This window comes from Schistocerca cancellata, chromosome 1, assembly GCF_023864275.1.
Source record: "Schistocerca cancellata isolate TAMUIC-IGC-003103 chromosome 1, iqSchCanc2.1, whole genome shotgun sequence".
In the NCBI taxonomy this organism is placed as follows: Eukaryota; Metazoa; Arthropoda; class Insecta; order Orthoptera; family Acrididae; genus Schistocerca; species Schistocerca cancellata.
The window spans coordinates 826689950-826711958 of NC_064626.1; the positions used below are offsets into that span (position 1 = coordinate 826689950).

General features: G+C 42.7%; 1 protein-coding gene across 1 annotated transcript in view; it reads left to right on the forward strand.

Moving 5' to 3' along the window:
• Positions 1 to 1431: 1431 nt before the first annotated feature.
• The window catches only part of LOC126106505 (zinc carboxypeptidase-like), a 71801-nt gene continuing 51223 nt past the window's right edge, over positions 1432 to 22009 (forward strand). Inside the window, exons 1-3 of the mRNA XM_049912861.1 lie at positions 1432 to 1593; positions 6383 to 6558; positions 19436 to 19511. Coding sequence (XP_049768818.1) covers positions 1432 to 1593; positions 6383 to 6558; positions 19436 to 19511 — 414 coding nt within the window. The remainder of the gene's footprint in view (positions 1594 to 6382; positions 6559 to 19435; positions 19512 to 22009) is intronic.

The window sequence follows — 22009 nt, forward strand, 5'->3', positions numbered from 1 at the left end:
ACTTGAAGTCCATACCCTTATGTTAGTGAAATTCAGATCATAATTTCCCCAACAAGAGCGTTGAGCTTCCTCAAATGGAAGCATATAATGGGAGAGTAAACAAGAAAAAGAAAGATTTTCTTGGGAAACTGCTACAGATCCACAGTATCAAATCTTTTATAATTAGGTTAAGTCATGACCTACCACAGGAGCAGATGAAGTTGACTAAGAAGTGGCTGGAAGCAATCATCATTTTAACATGTTTTGTATTCATTTTTGTATAAACCTAAGACAGCTTTGTGAACAAATGTGAAATCAGTTTTTGTAACATTTTTTTTTTTCATTTAATATGAACTTATAAAATTTTTATGAATACTTCAGAGTTATAAAGTTAGTTTACATTCAAAAGCACTGAGAAACAATAAGTTATTTAGTCACCATTCCAATATTCCTCATAAGATTATTACGTATGATAATAATGCATTTTTCTGTGTAGTAGTACACTCAGGACAGACATATTTACTTTATTTTACATTTATCGCATTCGGAGTACTGTCATTCATTCATTATAAGTTCTTCCTTTCATGTCATTTAAATAAGTACTTTATATTATTGCTATAATGGGAGAACTTTAGGTGACAGAAATAATCACAGCAACTACAAATATTTTCCAAACAAGGCAACATTAGCCTTAAACAGCCTATGGCATGAGTTGTTTAACACAGCAGAAAAATATGCGCCATTTCAATACTAAATAAATTATATGAATTTTTTTTCTTTTCCCTGAATAATTTATCAATTGTTTGTTGCCCCCTTTTAGAAATAAGCGATTCAGTTGGTGTATTGACCGTGAAATGATTTACGCAGGTCTTATCATCAATGATCTGCTACATAGTACGCGCCGATTGCCTAATACCACGATGTGGACTTCCTCTAAAGTCTTCATCTTCACGAAAAATACGGCACATGGAATTCACCAACCCATTTCTTAACTGATTACAATGGATTGGCCTCCTTATAAGCGTTTACGAACTTTTGACGGACATCCATTGTTGAAATTCCGTCTGAAACATAGAACTTTGTGCCACCCTGATATACCAGTTGATTGACATGAACAAAAAACACACGACACTACTGCTCTGCAGAACTGTAAGAGAAACCTGACTTACGTTACTACGGAACATGTACCAACATAACAAAAAACAAAATTCAGTTGATATCAACACCATGTCTGTGACAGGTCGATAAATTGTCTCCTTGCCTTTATATATTCACTCCTTCCAGCTCGAATGTTCCCGTAAGAGATGACAGTGACGCTTCCTTTGTATAATTCGTAGTAGCTTGTAGATATTGGATGATAGTGCTGCGGACCATCTTGGACGTAAGGGTTTACGCGTAGTTAGTTGAAGGGACTATGATTTTGCCTTTCAGTGAGTGGCAGTACTGCAAGTCATGGCCGCTGTTTCCTACTGCCTGGCAGTTCTGCTGATTGTCGCTAGAGGCGCAGCTGGCGGGGAGAGGGCGCGTTTCGACCACTACCAGGTGTTCCGGCTGACACCCAGCTCCGCCACGCAGCTGCACCTGCTCAACGCGCTCAACGCCAGGCCTGACGGGGTACGTCAAACTGCTGCTACGTTTCTGTCTCAACTTTTGTGATTAAAATATGCGCTAAGTAGAGGTTACGAACTGGATGTTACTAACAAGGGAACCTCCCCATCGCACCCCCCTCAGATTTAGTTATAAGTTGGCACAGTGGATAGGCCTTGAAAAACTGAACACAGATCAATCGAGAAAACAGGAAGAAGTTGTGTGGAACTATGAAAGAAATAAGCAAAATATGCAAACTGAGTAGTTGATGGGCAACATTTGCAACATCAAGGATATTCTGAGCCCAGGAGCGCCGTGGTCCCGTAGTTAGCGCGAGCAACTGCGGAACGAGAGGTCCTCGGTTCAAGTCTTCCCTCCAGTGAAAAGTTTTATTTTTTATTTTCAGTTTGTGTGACAAACTCTTATGTTTTCATCACTTTCTTGGGAGTGATTATCACATCCACAAGAAAACCTAAATCGGGCAAGGTAGAAGAATCCTTTTACCCATTCGCCAAGTGTACAAGTTAGGTGGGTCGACAACATATTCCTGTCATGTGACGCACATGCCGTCACCAGTGTCGTATAGAATATATCAGATGTGTTTTCCTGTGGAAGAATCGGTGGACCTATGACCTTGCGATCAAATGTTTTCGGTTCCCATTGGAGAGGCACGTCCTTCAGTCTACTAATCGAACGGTTTTGCGGTGCGGTCGCAAAACACAGAGACTAAACTTATAACAGTGAACAGAGACGTCAATGAACGAACGGACGGATCATAACTTTACGAAAATAAAGAAAGTAAACTTTTCACTCAAGGGAAAATTTGAACCAAGGACCTCTTGTTCCGCAGCTGCTCACGCTAACCACGGGACCACGGCGCTCCTGGCCTTTGATTAGTCTTGATGTTGGTTATGTTGCGCATGGACTACTCAGTTTGTATATTTTGCTTATTTTTTCATAGTTCCATACAACTTCTTCCTGCTTTCTCGATTGATCTGTGTTCAGTTTTTCAATGCCTATCCACTGTGCCAGCTTATAACTAAATCTGAGGGGGGTGCGTTGGGGAGGTTCCCTTGTAAGCTATGGAACCGCCAGAAAGATAACTGTAATACAACCTAGGAACCTCTCGAAGACAACGCTATATCAAGCAGATTATTCGAGCACAACTCATGTGTCTCCTTACCTTCTCAAACTGCCAGAGCTGTTCTCTTTCAGCTCCCAAATTTACCCCGTCCATAGTCTCTGAGCCTCTCGTTGCTCAGAATCGAAGAAAATACCATGTGTAGTTAAGCACTGTAGAGGAGAAGCATTGGTAGATTGAAGCTGAGAGTGTAACCATCAGGAGCAGCCTGATCACTCAGCTGGAAGATCACATCCAAATACCGAATGCACCCTTTCAAAACTTCTAAGATAAACATATTGCCTATTGGCTTTAAGGATGGGCAATACAGAAAGAATTATTTCCTCAATTGAAAGTAACATTTCTCAGAATCTCAGCACCTCCTACTTACTCAAAATAAATTGACTCTAATTTAATAAAATGTGATGAAAACTGACGGAAGTTCTTCATCAGAATAGTAAGCGGCAGTTGGTTCAACAGATCAGGTGAACAAATGGGTTGGTTGGTTGGTTGGTTTGGGGAAGGAGACCAGACAGCGTGGTCATCGGTCTCATCGGATTAGGGAATGATGGGGAAGGAAGTCGGCCGTGCCCTTTCAGAGGAACCATCCCGGCATTGGCCTGGAGTGATTTAGGGAAATCACGGAAAACCTAAATCAGGATGGCCGGACGCGGGATTGAACCGTCGTCCTCCCGAATGCGATTCCAGTGTCTAAACACTGCGCCACCTCGCTCGAACAAATGGGAGGTATGTTTGTTTTTAGCACATTGGACCTGATGCAGCAACGATTCTCTCAGGTATGAATTCCTGTAAAAAACTGTGTGCACTGGCATCTTAGAGCAGAAAGTCAAAAAAATTGTGTAATATAAACTTACACTTGAGAACTAACTTTACATGTCACAGTTGTATTGTACTGACAATGGAATATCAAATGCTCCTACCGAGCGACGTGGCTCAATGGTTAACGCACCGTTCCTGGAATTATTCAAAGAAATCCAAGGAAATCCGTCAGACGAATTGCAGAAGATCCTGGTTTGAAGCGTTCCAGTAAGCACAAAATACTGAGCTTACCCGTGTTTCCATTCAAAATAAAAAAAAGTCACCATCTGTATAACATGTGTGACAGAAGGCTGACTTAACGAACCAGTTTCTGTCATTGATTGATAACCAAAGATTTGATGTTGGGTGCATACAGTGAACAAATGAAACAAACTTCCACCTGAATCGAGTGGTAAGTTAACAAAACTGGCGTTTTGGGGGCTCAATTGAACCCCATTTGTATGAAGTGAAACCCTGTATTCTCCAGAAGTTACTGTTTGGACTGTGGTACGCAGCAAGGGATTATCGGCCCATTTTTACGCGATAAACCATCACTAGCGAACGTTATGGTGCAATTTAGGAACAGTTTGTTACCACACAGGTAGCCTTGGAGGATCGACCAGGCACCGAGTGGTTCATGCAAGGTGGGGCTGACCACACTGCATCGAACAGATGTTTCTCTTTCTTGATCAGCACTTGGGTATTGGAGTCATTGGTTATATTAGTGCACACTTACTGCCGCAGGGATGGACTTCCCACCATATTCGGCCGATCTGACTCCTTCTTATTACTTTTTGTGGGATACCTTGAAAGGTTGTCTACTGGAACCATGCCACCGTGCTGGATAGGCTTGAATCGTCGATCTGTGTAGCATCTGAATCCATTTCCGTTGGCACACAACAGGATGTGATGTCAAATTTCATTGTTCGTTTGTGCCACATCCATATTGCCAACGGTGAACATTTCGAAAAGATTGTGATGTAATTGCAAAGACTGTTTGTAGAGGACGAGTTTAATTATGCACGCTGATATTGTATACCATAAACAGAAGACAGCGACATCTGTTAGCAGCTTTTCGAACCATTTCGAAACTTCTGCATAAATTTTTTAGAGCTTTCACTGTAAGATACCTTTTGTTGCACTCGTCTATCGCTCTTAGTTTTTGAGACATTTAATTTTGGAATCAGGGACTTTTTTGTCGGACACCATGTACCAACTATTTTGCGCACAATAGCACGAGGGTAAACCGCCGTCAGCATTCGCATTATAATGGTCACTCCATACTGGCTCCTCATGTCAGTTGTTAATTCTCGTACCTTCCATCCTACTGCAGGAGTGCCCCAAGGTTCCGTCCCCTCCCCTCTCCTTCACCTCTTATACACTGCCGATATGCTCAGACTACCTTCTCCCATCCATATTCTTCAGTATGCTGATGACACCGCTTTCCTCGCCCTCTATCCTACTCTCCAGCAATGCCAACGATTCCGCCAAATCCAACTTAATCAGTTTATGTCTTGGCGTAACCAATGGCTCCCTAAGATTAGGCAATAATTATAGGACGCACCACCTACACCTTCCATTTCCGCGACTTCTACTTCACTATTTACGACCGTCTAATACAACTACCACACTAGAATGCCTTGGAACAACCTTCGACCGGCAACTAACGTGGAAACTGATATGCTAACCGTTCAACAGAAACCCCACAGTAAACTAAATCTTTTAAAACTAGTAACTGGGCGAACATGAAGACTACACCCCTCCACTGTTCTCCACACATAGAAATCCCTGATCAATCCCAACCTTTGTTATGCAAATGTTGCATGAATATTCACCCCACCCAAGTTCTGTAAGGCTCTCCACATCTTCGAACATCATGCTTTCCGCTTCGTTTTCTACGTCCACTTACTTTCCCCCACAAGGATGCTTTACAAATTTATCAAATTCTCACCTTTCCTCACTCACAATGGACATCTCAGAATAATCTGCACCATTCGCAAAACCACTCTCGTTTCCAATCCTTGTGTGCTGCTGCGCCTGTACCCACACATTTCACCAACCCTGCACCTGAACACGCTACAAATCCTCTCCCACAGAAAAATTTCAACCGTCTCCCTGACCACGAACTCCATCCCGAGATTTATCCAGCCTACCAACTCTGAATCCACCCCACCCTATCCAAACCCCCCCCCCCCCCAAGGCCTCCCTCCTCGTATTCTCTCCATATCCCACCCATTCCTTTTCACCCTCCCATGTCGCCCCCACTCCCTTTTCCTTTCAAATTTATAGATCCCACTATCGGGTACTCCTCTCTGCTTGTCCTTCAGAGCCACACCTGTCTCGTCCCAACCTCTTACCAGTCATCAGTCTTCAGTCGTCATTCCCACCACTCTCCTAACTCCCTCCATATCAACCTTTTTCGTTATCAACAAACAATCATCCGAGGACAGCTCCTTTTCCAGTTCCAGTGAAAGCGCGCAGCGTTCCGTTTTTAATGATCAGCGCCTCTTCTGTCGTGTTTAGTGTTTTTAAGTGTTTTTCTTCACGTGCTTAGTGTTCAAGAGTTTTTCAAGTGTTTTTCACCGTACAGCCTGTTAACATTTTTCATTACCGTTTTTAAACTATTCATGATGGCAGCTTTACTACTTATTACATTCTCCCACTAACGTCACATTTTACAATAATTTTAAATTCGTGGTAAATATGTCGCCTCGTTTTGTGTTTAGCGTGTAAGTTGAAAAATAATGTCCATGGCTGAAGAGCGGGTTGACTGTACCGCTGCCACAAGAAAAGAATTGTTACCTCTTACAATTCCTGAAAATGGGGAGAGAGTGTCGTAGTGGGCAGCTGCGCCGCTGCCTGTGCATCTGTAAACAGATGGTGGCTTCTCATCTGACATCTCGTTGCTGCGCGCAGCTCGAGTTCCTGAGCGAGCCCAGCGCCGTGGCGCGGTCGGTGGACGTGATGGTGGCGCCGCACCAGCATCCCAGCTTCAGAGACCTGCTGACCACCAGCGGCATCGGCTACACCGTCACCATACCGGACGTCCAGAGGTAGGGACCACCTTCTACTTGCCGTGCTGCTCAAGTTTCCAACGTATACTCTCCAGAGGTAAGGAACTCATTTCCCATGTTGTGTTCACCAAAGGCAGGTGTCCAGTATGAAGGTAACAGGAAGCGAACCCCCTTGCCACAGATATCCGTAGCTGCATGAAAGTGGCCTGCTTGCGAGCTAGCTACAAACCCTTCACGGTGCAATAAATCTAAAACACAATGACATGATAACACACGTGAGGAGCAATAACAATCACTTATTGTAATAATGTAATAGGTGCATTCAAGTTCTAAGGCCTACGATTTTTTTTCTAATTAACTACTCACCCGAAATCGATGAAACTGGCGTTACTTCTTGACGTAATCGCCCTGCAGACGTACACATTTTTCACAACGCTGACGCCATGATTCCATGGCAGCGGCGAAGGCTTCATTAGGAGTCTGTTTTGACCACTGGAAAATCGTTGAGGCAATAGCAGCACGGTTGGTGAATGTGCGGCCACGGAGAGTGTCTTTCATTGTTGGAAAAAGCCAAAAGTCACTAAGAGCCAGGTCAGGTGAGTAGGGAGCATGAGGAATCACTTCAAAGTTGTTATCACGAAGAAACTGTTGCGTAACGTCAGCTCGATGTGTGGGTGCGTTGTCTTGGTGAAACAGCACACGCGCAGCCCTTCCTGGACGTTTCTGTTGCAGTGCAGGAAGGAATTTGTTCTTCAAAACATTTTCGTAGGATGCACCTGTTACCGTAGTGCCCTTTGGAACGCAGTGGGTGAGGATTACGCCCTCGCTGTCCCAGAACATGGATACCATCATTTTTTCAGCACTGGCGGTTACCCGAAATTTTTTTGGTGGCGGTGAATCTGTGTGCTTGCATTGAACTGCCTGGCGCTTTGTTTCTGGATTGAAAAATGGCATCCACGTCTCATCCATTGTCACAACCGACGAAAAGAAAGTCCCATTCATGTTTGAGAGGCACCCAAATGCCTTGCTCATACTGTGGCATCAAGCAGTCAGGCCTGCATGATGAGTGGTCTGCCAAGCGAGTGGATTCATTCTTATTTATCGAGTAACATGAACTCTCGTACTCACAATTAAGTTACAAATTATCCTCCTGTATGAATAATACGCAACGGAAACGCACATGTGACTATCAGTGATTTACAGAACTCAGACTGTTCACTACTCACTGGAAATACCACATTTTCTTTTTGTATTTTATTTAACGGCTTTTATCAACACGTGTCCACCGCACTGAATATGAATGGCGCACACATTATAAATTTGGGACATCATGACAACATGCAATTCGAAGGAAAAGTCCACCAATCTTTTTCTTTTCACTATCTTATTTATTCCGATTAATTGTATAACCTAAACACACAAATTCTATAACCTACAACAATAATACATGAGAAATTCTGCCCAGTGGGCATGGATATACATTGGTGAATCTCTATATTATGGTCTCGTAATTATTTAACGCTACAGTGCACTTTCTGGATAGGATGGTGGATCTTTTATTATTTCTCACACTTCGACTCTCACAATCATCATCACGAAACTTTCCTCCAGACCGAGCGGTACAGAAGGAACAAGCATAACCCACTAATCTTTTGAAACTACCTTGCTACTCTCCCATGCAAACCACACATACCCAAATTACATGACATACACCACACTACGACATGGAATACAAAACACTAAATAGTCACAACACTATCACTTTCAGCTTTCCCACTTCAATTAGTATTTATCCCAGTTTCACACGACACTGCCCCACTTTGTAATTCTACTTTCCTACAATGAACTCTGGAGATATTTGCACGTCTTCCTGTGCAATGCAAGCCAAGTGGCGTTGCTGGATAGACGGCCGACTCACCTTGCTTCTCTCTCAGAGTTTGAATCTAGAGTCACACGGAATCATGTCACGCAAAGTAATATTAAGAACATATTCATCACACACGCGAGTCCTCAACTGATACCATGGACGAGTACTTCTCTTTATCCTTTGTCTCATACACAGATTGAGACTCACACAGTACTCACCACGTGGAAGTACTCGTCTCTAATTTCAAGTCCTGCACACGCCATTCCTTAAATATTTGAACTTATGGTACACACGCTATTTCTTAAATATTTCAACTTATTGTACACACGCTAGTAATTCAGCTTAACTTAAGCACACAGAAGTACTTCAACTTATTGCTACACATGGTTTCATTGTGACCGTTGGTCACTTCCGAGGATTACTACAATCCCATTAATATTACCTGCCTGACATTTTATTCTCCCCACAAAAGTTCCTGAAATAGAGAAATTATTATATCAAACTACTCTTAAATATTCCACATGCATACCATGTCTCCACTCTTTTGTCTTTACGGAGCACAACTAAAACAGGTCTTAACAGCACAAGATCCAGCGGCAGAGTGCTGAAACATGGCCGTTCTCGAGGTCCTCTTGCACCTCTGCTGAAGTGGGGGAGCACCTTGCTACCGTATTGGTCAGCCATATTTCACGCGCTCAAAGCTCAGGTAAGTTTCATCTCTTTGGTCCCACCAAAGGATCGTCTCAAAGATGATCATATATTCACATTCACTATCTGTGGTTAGCAGACGACCATACATTCATTCATTTCACAGATCTCACCAAACTGGATGTAGGGATTTACTTTGTGGGAGTGCACATGTGATCAGTTAAATAAATAAATTGTCATTCTTTCCCACACTGGTATCTGGCTTCGCTGTATTAATTGAAATTGAGTTATTTTACAAAAAAATGTGTTGTTCTGACAAAAATAATGAAGTATGTTGTACCTATTTTCAATGTCGGGCGGTACTGTATCCTTTCAATGCTGTCGTTGTGCGTCAACATTGCTTGGCAACATGCCACACGGGCAGCCATGTGGTCGTCCTTCAGCATTCGTGGCACCCATCTGGATGACACTTTTCGCATTTTCAGGTCGTCATGCAGGATTGTGTGCACAGAACCCACAGAAATGCCAACTCTGGAGGCAATCTGTTCAACAGTCATTCGGCGATCCCCCAAAACAATTCTCTCCACTTTCTCGATCATGTCGTCAGACCGGCATATGCGAGCCCGAGGTTGTTTCGGTTTGTTGTCATACGATGTTCTGCCTTCATTAAACTGTCGCACCCATGAACGCATTTTCGACACATCCATAACTCCATCACCACATGTCTCCAACTGTCGATGAATTTCAATTGGTTTCACACCACGCAAATTCAGAAAACGAATGATTGCACGCTGTTCAAGTAAGGAAACCGTCGCCATTTTAAGTATTTAAAACAGTTCTCATTCTCGCCGCTGGCGGTAAAATTCCATCTGCCGTACGGTGCTGCCATCTCTGAGACGTATTGACAATGAAAGCGGCCTCATTTTAAAACAATGCGCATGTTTCTATCTCTTTCCAGTCTGGAGAAAAAAAAAATCGGAGGCCTTAGAACTTGAATGCACCTCGTACATGAACATATACTCAATTTGGCTTGCAGAGGACGCATGATACTGACGTAGTGTTCTGCACCTAAGCTAACTTATCATAGCTGATGATGACTAATTAATGTAACTGAAGTTCAGTGTGGCCGGAATTTATGTTCAGTCTCTCGATAGGTAAACACTTTGACAATCACTTTTACTTACATTCGACAAACGGCGTAAATTGTCCGACGACTAGACCGGCCAGCACTGCAGACAAGTTGTAGGTAGCTGCATAAATAAAGAACTGCTGGATTTCGGCGATAACTGCTGGAACGGGGCAATGACTGCTGGAGATGGTTGATGACTGTCCGAGTGTCATCGTGCGGTAGGTTAAATCGTAAGGCCGCCTAATGAATGTCCTCTCTTGAACTGTTTATCTAATGCAGAAAAATAATTTGCGGTTTCAGCGCTCTCTGCTGGCGCTGAAGGCTTGTTTGAATGCCTTGTGTGGAAGCAGAAAATACTTCTTGGTATGATCATCATTAAGGAAGCGACTCACCATACTGCTTACGTCGCCACGCTGAGACCGATATTTACTTGGCGCTCTCTGATGCTTCTGCCGTGTACCGCGGCTGGCGGAGGAACAGCATTACAGCAATCACTTTAGACAGTGAATGAATTACACAGTGTAATGGTGCTGGGTCGGAGATTTTCTCCGCTCGGAAGCTGGGTGTTGTGTTGTCCTAATCATCACCATTTCATCCCCATCGACGCGCAAGTCGCCGAAGTGGCGTCAAATCTAAAGACTTGCACCAGGCGAACGGTCTACCCGAAAGGAAGCCCTAGTCACACGACATTAATTTACAATGTAATGGTGCCCAAAGGCCAATAAGATTAATAAACCTGCCACTTATCTAGCATATTTAGGTGCACAATTCCGATACACACACACACACACACACGCAGAGAGAGAGAGAGAGAGAGAGAGAGAGAGAGAGAGAGAACTCGCGTGATATCATTGCCAAGAAATTTATCTTGTCTGATATGGCGTATTAGTGCGAGACTATTTTTAGAACTTGCCGAGATTCATCAAAATGGATCAAATCAGTGGCAGTCAACGAGCATTTTACTATGAAAATGTTCTTGCACACTGTTAGAAAATATCGTGTATAGAGTCTTACAAAAAAGAAACAAGACGATCGCTGCGGTCAGTCAGAGGTTGTCAACTACCACCTCTAAAAACATTACTGTAGTTCGTTTTCCGTGAGACTACTTAAGAATTCCGTCTTTCTTGCGACTAGGCGAAGTCCAACAACACACCCACCTCAAAAAGACTGTCATCCACTGACTTGATCGATTTTGATATAAATGATTACATAGTAACCACACAGTACCGTGTCGGTAAACAGTCGTACACTAGTGCGTCGAGACAAATATTTTCTTTGTCATCCAAGTTCGTTTGTTTCTGTTTTGCGTGAACTCGTACACACACATCAGCAGTCCGCAAATCAATGGTCAACGCTACACGATGTGTCTGAATCATTTCCTCGATTCCTATTCCTATCGCGTATGCTAAAAAGGAAGAAAGACTGCCAGTATCCATTTATAAAATCTGTAATTTATCTTATTTCACTAATGTAATGAGACATTGGAAGAAATAATGTTGCTTACTTTCCTTTGAATCTTGGGCCCGTCCAAATTTTCCGAGGCAACGCCCTCTGTGACTCGCAACATCTTTGTTACAATCCACTTACGACCAACCTACGAAACGACGACAAATCAGAACTTCCATGCTTTTGATCAGGATTTATTCTGTTTAGGTGAAGTGTGTGACATACATGAAAGAAAACTCGAAAGCACACACGTCGTTTTTTCCTACTATCTTTCTTCTCATTTTGACTGGTGGCGTACCGTATATAAATGTTGTCACAGCGCTTCAGGCGAGAAGTGACAGTCGTCTTAAACTTTCTATCCATTGTGTACTTCCATTTCTTATTCTGTGCAGTACCAGTCGTACTGAAATCAGTGTGGTTTAACAGCTTTGAACATCATTTGTTAATTTTGTATAGTTTCACCAACTAAATAAACAAGAAGAAACTGGTAGATGCAGAGCACCGTTCATTTCAAAATAACAGACTGTGGAATTGTATTATTTGGTTCTGAGTAAAGGGTTTTCTACATATGTGCCATACAAGAAACCCCTACAGCCTGGTCACACTTCTCTTCGAGACTGCTGATAAAAGCAAATGGGACAAATACAAAACTATGAAACACAAAAGCTAAATAATAACAGCAGATGAACACGAAGCAAAGACGAAAAATTCGCTAGAGACGAGGCACGGACTCAGACTGGTGACGGGTGGGGAAGGAAGTCATCCGTGTCCTACTTTTAAATATCTCATCCAGGCAATTTAACGAAAGAAAACTGACGAATGTGTGCTGTATGTAGCAGGCATAATATCCCATGAAAGGTAAGCTACGTAAAGACCAATTATTGTCGATTGTGTAGGGGTTGTGTAGCGATGTAGTCAGTAGTTTGTCTTCCATTGGTGCTTTTATTACTCTCCACTGAGGACATAAAGCTAAGGAATTAATTGAACGTTTATGAGATCCACTGCAGTGTGGTTCCAAATGATGTTCCTTATGTACTACGCCATCATCCAACATGAAAGTTAACGTTGACAATTCAGTACTGTCGTAATTTTGCCAACATGTGGTTAGAATTTCTTAGGTACCTCATCCCACACATACACCTGGCTTGGAAAGGATATAGCTTCTGTGGGCAGTATATTGCCTCCCCGAATATCAAGCACGCAACCAAATATTTCACTCCGTGACTTATATTTGAGAATTTCTGCGCAAACAGTTCACAACTAATAAGCTTGAATTTTAATTCATCTACATCTACATCATACTCAACAAGCCACCTAATGGTATGTGGCGGAGGGTACTTTCGGTACCACTATCTGATCCCTCCAGCCCTGTGCCACTCGCGAATAGTGCGTGAGAAGAATGATGTTGGTAAGCCTCTGTATTGGTTCTAATTTCTCGAATTTTCTTCTCGTCGTCAATACGCGAGATGTATGTGGGGGGAAGAAATATGATGTCCGACTCCTCTTGAAAAGTGCTGTCTCGAAATTTCAATAGTAAATCTCTGTGATGCACAACGCCTCTCTTGTAACGTGTGCCAGTGGAGTTGGTTTAGCATCTCCGTAATGCTCTCTCGCCAGCTAAACGAACCCGTGACGAAACGCGCCGCTCTTCGTTAGATCTTCTCTATCTCCTCTATCAGTCCTGTCTGATAGGGATCACAGATAGATGAACAATACTCAAAAATCTGGTGAACAAGGGCCTTAAAAGCCACTTCTTTCGTGGATGAGCTACATTTCCTTAAGATTCTTCTGATGATTCTGAGTCTTGTATCTGCTTTTCCCACTATCTGTTTTATATGGTCATTCCACTTAAGGTCGCTCTGGATAGTTACGCCTAGATATTTTAAGGCAGACGCTGTCTCCAGTTGTCTATCGATAGTGTAGCTGTACAGTAGTGGATTTATTTTCCTATGAATGCGTAATATGTTACATTTATTTACGTTCAGGGTCAATTGCCACAGCCTGCACCATTCACAAATTATCTGCAGGTCGTTCTGCAAATTCTTACTGTATTCTGGCGTTGCTACTTTGGTATGTACAACTGCATCTGCGAATAGCCTTAAAGAGCATCCGACGCTTTCTACTAGATCATTTATATATACTGTAAACAGCAACAGTCTATCACACTTTTTTGTGGTACTCCGGATATTACCTTTACATCTGTCTATTTAGTTCCGTTAAGAGCGACGTGTTGACTTCTATCTGCAAGAAAGTCTTGAATCCAATTGCAGGTCTGCTCCTATACTCCGTAAGCTCGTATTTTTTTCATTAAACGGCGGCAATGCGGGACGGTGTCAAATGCCTTACTGACATCAAGGAACACGGCATCAACCTGAGCGCCGTTGTCCATTGCGCTGTGGATCTCATGGAGGAACAGAGCGAGCTGAGTTTCGCAGGATCTCTGTTTGTGGAATCCATGTTGATTTTTATAAAGGAGCTGTTCATTTTTCAAGAACGTATAATTCTTGAGCATAAAACATGTTCCATGATTCTGCAACAGATTGACAACGATTTAGGTCTATGATTGTGTAGACATGTCTTACGGCCTTTCTTAAAAATGGGAATGACCTGCGCTCTCAAGCGACCTGCGATAAATTACTGCTAGAAGGGGAGCAAGTGCTTTCACATAATCTTTATAGAAACTCATAGGTATCTCAATCTTGTCCTCAAGCCTTTCGGGTACTAAGCGATTGTAGCTGCTTTTCAATTCCGCAGTCAGTTATCTCAATATCTGCCATTTCGATGTTGGTACGACGATTGGAAGGAAGGACAGTGTTACGATCTTCCGCGGTGAAACAACTTCGGAAGACCGAATTAAGTATTTCGACCTTCTCTCTGTTATCTTCCGTTTCAGTGTCGGTGTGGTCGCTGAGCGAATGAATAGATCATTTTGACCCATTTACTGATACTACATACGACCAAAATCTCTTAGGATTTTTACTCAGGTCGGTTGACAACGTCTTACTTGCGAAATCAATAAACGCTTCTCTCGTTACTCTTCTTACGCTCATTTTCGCTTTTTTCAGCTTTTGTTTGTCAACTAGGTTTTTACTTCTCTTGAATCTGAGATGAAGTGCCCTTTGTATATGTTGCGCTTTTTTAACACGACTATTAAACCATGGTGGATCTTTCTCATCACTTAAAACCTTACTCGGAACATCCTTGTCTAGGCCATATTGAACGATGCCTTTGAATTTTTTACATTTGTTCTCCACTTCTTCGTCCTCATCACCGAATATTTTATGCTGACTGCTGAGATATTCTGAAATTTGTATCCTGTCACCCTTGCTATGCAGATACATCTTCCTACCTTCCTTAACATCCCTTGTAGGTTCAAATTGTTCAAATGGCTCTGAGCACTATGGGACTTAACATCTGTGGTCATCAGTCCCTAGAACTTAGAACTACTTAAACCCAACTAACCTAAGGACATCACACACATCCCTTGTAGGACCCGTCGTCATAGATGCTATCACAGCCTTATGAACACTGATACTTCCCTCTACATGAACTGATTCGATAAGTTCAGGTCTGTTTGTTGCCAGGAGGCCTAAGACGTTACCCTCAAGAGTTGGTTCTCTAGCTATCCGCTTAAGGTAATTTTCGGACAAGACATCCAGCACAATACCACACGATTCCCTATCACTGGCACCAGTTTTGATGGCATAACACTCCTAATCTATACCTGGTAAATTGAAGCCCCCCCCCTATTACAACGGCATGATCGGGAAAATTACTAATGATATTTTGCAGATTCTGTCTGAAGTGCTCTACAACTACATGTCCTGACCCAGGTGGGCTGTAAAAGCATCCGATCACCATTTTTACCTTTCTTTGATACTCGGTTTCACCCAGATTAATTCACATTCGGAATCCGTGATAACCTCGCTTGATTTTATCAAATTTTTTACTGCAATAAACACGCCGCCACCATTGGCGACTAACTTATCCTTACGATAAATATTCCAATCTGAGTTTAGTATTTCGTTCTCGTCTAGTTTCAGCCAGCTTTCTGTTCCCAATACTATCTGTACATTATAACCTTCAGTAAGTGATTCTAATTTTGGGACCTTTCCTTGGATGCTCCTGCAGTTTACTAAAATCATATATATCTGATCTGCGAGGACCAAGATTCTCTGAGGTCGCTGTGGCTTATTTAATAGGCAATTCGTTTTTGTTTCCAATGGAGGGGTTCTCTAACCTAAAAAAGCCCCATGGGCACGCCACACGTACTCCGCTACCTTGGTAGCCGCTTCCTGTGTGTAGTGCACGCCTGACATATAAGGGGAACCCTACAATTCTACACCCTATAGCGGAGGTCGAGAAATTCGCATCCGATATCGTCAGAGTGCCGTTTGAGCCTCTGGTTTAGACTTTCCACTCTCTCTCAAACCTACTCTGGGTACGATGCTACAAATAGACAGCTTAGCCTGCACCCCATGTGCGTTGCTAGTTGCCTTCACCAAATCATCCAGCCGCCGGAAGGAGCCGAGGATGGCCTCAGAACCCAAGCGGCAGGCGTCATTCGTGCCGACATGTGCCACCACATGCAACCGGTTGCACCCAGTGCGCTCGATAGCCCCCGGCAGGGCCTCCTCCACATCATGGATGAGACCTTCCGGCAAACATACCGAATGCACACTGCAATTCTTTCCCGCCTTCCCTGCTATCTCCCTGAGAGGCTCTATCACCTGCCTAACATTGGAGCTCCCAGTGACTAGCATACCCACCCTCTGTACTTCTCCGGACTCGACAGGAAAATCGACCGCTTCCCTAACAGGAGAGGCATCCCGTGCTGGTTCAGCGTTATCATCAACACTGGGTAACGCTTCGTACCTGTTGCTAAGACGCACGGACTGCTTCCTCTTTCGCCTTCAGCCCAGTGACATGCGAACCCACCACTTTCTGCCACCCACTCTGGAGTGAGGACGGACCGGTCGGATGTTGCGTATCAGAAGCCACAGCGACGTCGGGATCATTAGGGGATTCCAGTGGCACTAAAGGTGTCGCAGGTCTCGTCACTGGAGCCCCGACGTCACCGCAACTTTGAGCATTAGCTAGAAGCTTGTCAACGGTAGCCAACGCAGCTTCCGGCTGTTTACGGACAGCAGCCAACTCTCCTTGTATCCACTCCCAACAAGCACAGTCCCTAGCCAGATCGTACTGTGCATAAAATAGATATAAGGTTTCAAATGGCGCTACTGAGTTTGAAAATATACCAAGGGAGAATAAAGTAACACTAAAAGTTGCTGTGCAGATTTCTCACTGTATTCTGAGACCGCAAGCTATTGAACAGAAATAAATATCTCTACTGAAGTTGATGTACTTACAGATACCTGTTATTAGAAATCCTGTTTGTCGAAAATTTAATGCAAGAGATATGGTTCAAATGACTCTGAGCACTATTGGACTTAACTTCTGAGGACAACAGTCCCCTAGAACTTAGAACTACTTAAACCTAACTAACCTAAGGACATCACATAGACCCACGCCCGAGGCAGGATTCGAACCTGCTGTTTGTAATCGGTGTGGTGAAGTTTTGTAATTGTCATTTCGTTTTCGTATGAAAGAACTGTCCATTTTTTTACAAATAAGTTAAAATACAAATGCAGGCTAGATTCTAACCAGCGCTCTATCGTTATCACCTTTAAATATTCGACAGTCCACCGCTCTATCAAGCGAGCTGTCAACGACGTCCAAGGAAGTGGGTGAAATAATTTTTACTAAAAGTTTAATTTCGTCGAATGACGCTGTCCTTCTTTGTAACAATGGGAAAGTGTATCTCGGAGGAAAATTAATGTTACTTCAGAGTGCAAGACATTTTTAATTAAATAAGGGAAATTCGACGTCGACGTGGTGGCATTTTGGCGGTACAGTGTAACCAATTTTTACGCACTTTCTCCTTCTCTGAAACACACAAGAACAATTTCTACAAAAGTTTTAATGGATATATCTGTAGAATATGGTATTACACACCATTTATAATCTATTTTCCGAAACGTAAATTCCAAAACAAGACATCGCTGTGAATTATCTTTACGACAGTAGGAGCATTGAGCTAGCCAGTGACGTCACATGCATCACATGACTCGAATGGAGCGTTTTAGCGGGAGTTCAGATTGGAATTTCATTTACGTTTTTATAAAAGAATAATGAAATTCAAGAAGGAAAACAGCATGTTATGAGCATAAAATGACATTATTAACAATTCAAGACGATTTCGAGAAAGTCAAATACCCTATTGTCTTACCAGTTATATCATGAAGGCAAGTTGCGTGTTGTGGTTTCAAATTCTGATCCAGTACGCAGTTTCATTCTGTTATGGAAGTTGCTGTGATTATTCACACATGTTATTCCGTTGAAAAATGTAAGTCAATCTTTTCCTCAAAGTATTTCACTGAATCATGGTAGTGTGGTTTTGGGGCTCTAATGACAGCTGCACTGGCAGACTAAATTATGGAAATTCAGTTCCTCCTGTTATGCACACAACTGTTCTTTTTCTTTTTTAATCTCCAAACTTGTTTCAGTGTCTCGTTACCATTATCTACACTTTTATTCAGATCTTACTTTCTAGAACGTTAGGTTCTTTTAGTGGTATCTGTTCTCATCTGCTGAACAAACTGCAGACAAGAACACAGAACGTGTTTTTGATGAATCACACTCCCAAGTTACAATTCTAACTTCACAGATAGCAAATGGTTCAAATGGCTCTGAGCACTATGGGAGTTAACGTCTGTGGTCATCAGTCCCCTAGAACTTAGAACTACTTAAACCTAACTAACCTAAGGACATCACACACATCCATGCCCGAGGCAGGATTCGAACCTGCGACCGTAGCGGTCACGCGGTTCCAGACTGAAGCCCCTAGAACCGCACGGCCACAACGGCCGGCCACAGATAACAGTGTTTATGTTGCTGCTGTAGAGGCATAAAAAAATAGTATTCTGTATTTCTATGGGAGGTGAGAACACATACCACGAATATAACGCTGACAGCTATGCTATAATAATGTAAGTAGTTTGGCCGGCCTTTGTGGCCGAGCGGTTCTAGGCGCTACAGTCTGGAACCGCGCGACCGCTACGGTCGCAGATTCGAATCATGCCTCGGGCAAGGATGTGTGTGATGTCCTTAGGTTAGTTAGGTATAAGTAGTTCTAAGTTCTAGGGGCCTGATGACCTAAGAAGTTAAGTTCCATAGTGGTCAGAACCATTTGAACCATTTTTTGTAAGTAGTTTCTACTGAATCTAACATTTTACAACATAAAAACTGAAGAAAAGTAGCCGTTCATGATGGCACAAAGCTGTTTAAACATGTTTATCGATGAAAGGTACAGCTGTTCGCATAATAAGAGGATCAGGTTCCCACAATTTAATTTAATCGTTTTTACTCTGCTGTGTCACATTACCTTAAGTTCTGTGTTCATATTAATTACTTTTTATCTTCTTTGGGTTCAGCAGCGCATTGTTTGGTTACCTCGTACAGCTCCCGCAACGTTTGCTGTTATATATAAAGCACCATTTTGAATTTTATAAGGCTATACCTGTTACTGAGTAATCTCTTTTCTGCCGGGCGTGGTAGCCGCGCTGTCTGGGGCGCCTTGTCACGGTCCGTGCGGCTGCCCCCCGTCGGTGGTTCGAGTCCTCCCTCGGGCATGGGTGTGTGTGTTGTCTATAGTGTAAGTTAATTTAAGTTAGATTAAGTAGTGTGTAGGCTTAGGGACCGTTGACCTCAGCAGTTTGGTCCCATAAGACCTTACCACAGATTTCCATTTAATCTCTTTCCAACAGGCTCTTAGAGGATGGTGAGAGCAGTGGCAAGAACAGCACGGACTACGACTGGGAAACGTACCAGGACCTGCCTCAGGTGAGAACTCCCGCTCTCTACCACATCATGACTTGTTTTTAATAGTTACAGTAGCATTTTTATACGAGTCACAATAAAAGACACAATTTCAAAACCTCATTGTTTGTGCAAGTTGAATATTTGCTTTTGCTGGTGAAGACAATTCTATTTAATAGTTATTACTTGGGAAATCTGTCTTAAGTCACAAACAGCTGTGAAGCAAGTTTCTCTCACAAGTCGTTTCTAATGTTAACATAGCCACGCAGCTGTTATACCAGACAGTGGCAGCAACAATACCCTTATAAATGTTTATTCTTTAGAGAGTTTCAATTAGAATGGCACTATAAAAAATAAATATGTAACATGAAACGTAAATGGGCGTTATTAGGTGAAGATGTTAACAGCTCAAAGATTGCAATTATTTGTTCGTTTTAACTGGGCATAAATTTGTATTCAATGCAATTAAAAATAATTTGAGGAACTATTAGGAGTTATCAGTCCTGATTTGACTACACAAATGATGTTTTACACACTCTTGAACACATGCTGGGAAGAAAGTTGAAACAATTTTATAAACGTTGTATATACCCATTACACTCTAACCCATGAATTACTATTAAAACCGTCTCCATATCTGGTCAGGGCGGCAGAATACAATAGAAGGAGCACAGGTACGATTTCTGATCGGGACGGACTTTCTTTCCGCTCAGGAACTGTTATGTTACCTTCATCATCACTTAATCCTTATCGCCAAGCAAGTCGCCGAAGTGGCATCAACTAAACAAATCTTGCACCAAGCTAGCGGTCTAACCGACGGGAGGTCCTAGCCACATGGACGTTTTCATTCACATTAGAGAAAAATCATGAAAAAATCTATGAATCGTGAAAACAAGGAGCGTTGGGGATGAAAGCAATACTGTAAAAATCTTATAGAATTTTACCTGACTTGATAGATAGGTGAACATGGGAAATTTGGATATCAGACTCGTAGGACGGAGGGAAGACATCAATGACAGCCAAGTCGTTCCAGCAGCGACTCCATTTATTGAATGTACTGCGACGAAGTACCATTAGGATCATTGTCAGAGATAAAATGAGCCTACCTCAGAGATAGCAAGGCAGCCAAATGTCCATCATTTTGTTGTTCGTCGACAGACGTATAAATTTCAAATACTAGGTTCAGTATCCAAAAAGCTCTACCAAGGATGGTTAAGAATTACAGCTCGTGTATGTTATTGATATTTGCTGTCGTTCAATCAGAAGGACCGCGACCTTAGCGTAGCCAGCAGGAATGAGACGTCAGCGACCAGAGTTATCCTAACTTTTGAGTGTCGTAGTGAGTTCATTTTACACACAATTCTAGTTCTACTAAAGAAATTATTTGTTATAAACTTCTGCTGCTCTAGGCGATGCATTCCCACTCCACAACTGTTTCTATACACTTCCCATTATTTCATCTACAAGTGGCATACCACTATTTCAATGTATTTTTACCAGGACCAGCAGAACACGCAAATTCAACCGAGGATCCTTTTAGTGCTCTCAAAGGCACCACTCGCAGAACTCAAGAAGCAGACGCTATGAGACAGACGTAGGTACGTCGCAGAGAGGTTTGCCGTTAAAAAGCTAAGGTAGATTTTCAGTGACATCAGCATTTCTCATTACAACATTATCTGCAATTATTTGGTGAAATGGACGATGCTTCACCTTGGCCTCTCATGGTTCGTACTTATCTCACTGAGATCATAGAAAATTTCATTAAAATCATCACACATTGCTACCTGTGCCTCCAGGGAAATTACCCAGGGTAATCATAGAATTTTAATTCACACTCGAGGCAACCAAGCTGCGGCCATGAACGCTGATGATGTTAGGTGGGCTACTCTACAATTTCACCATTCAGTGTGACATTTTTCCAGTGATGATTGAGCTGCCCGACACTGTGGTATAGAAGACTACATTTTGGCTGTTCAGAATATTTCCCACCTCGAAAATCACTTCATCATTCTGGAAAACACTACCACACAATGTGTAGCAGGTAAAGTGGTTGGGGAGAAGAGCTATGGGTTGTATACGATCGAGGATGGTTGAGCGGAATGGTTCAAATGGCTCTGAACACTATGGGACTTAACAACTGAGGTCATCAGCCCCCTAGAACTTAGGACTACTTAAACCTACTAACCTAAGGACATCACACACTTCCATGCCCGAGGCAGGATTCGAACCTGTGACCGTAGCGGTCGCGCGGTTCCAGACTGAAGCGCTTAGAACCGCTCGGCCACACCTGCCGGCTGTGGTTGGGCTGAAACAAATTCATTTTTCAGTTCCTTTTCTTTTGTTTTTCCCAATACGAACTTCAGTAACAAGCCTTGAGATTTGGCGCCAGTCTGGAACAACCAACGTCTGTGCAGTGAGATAGGCGCCATACAGTGACAAGAGAAAGTTTTGGGATAGCGATTTGCACACATACGGATGGAGGCAGCATCACGTACACAAGATATAAAAGGGTACTGCATTGG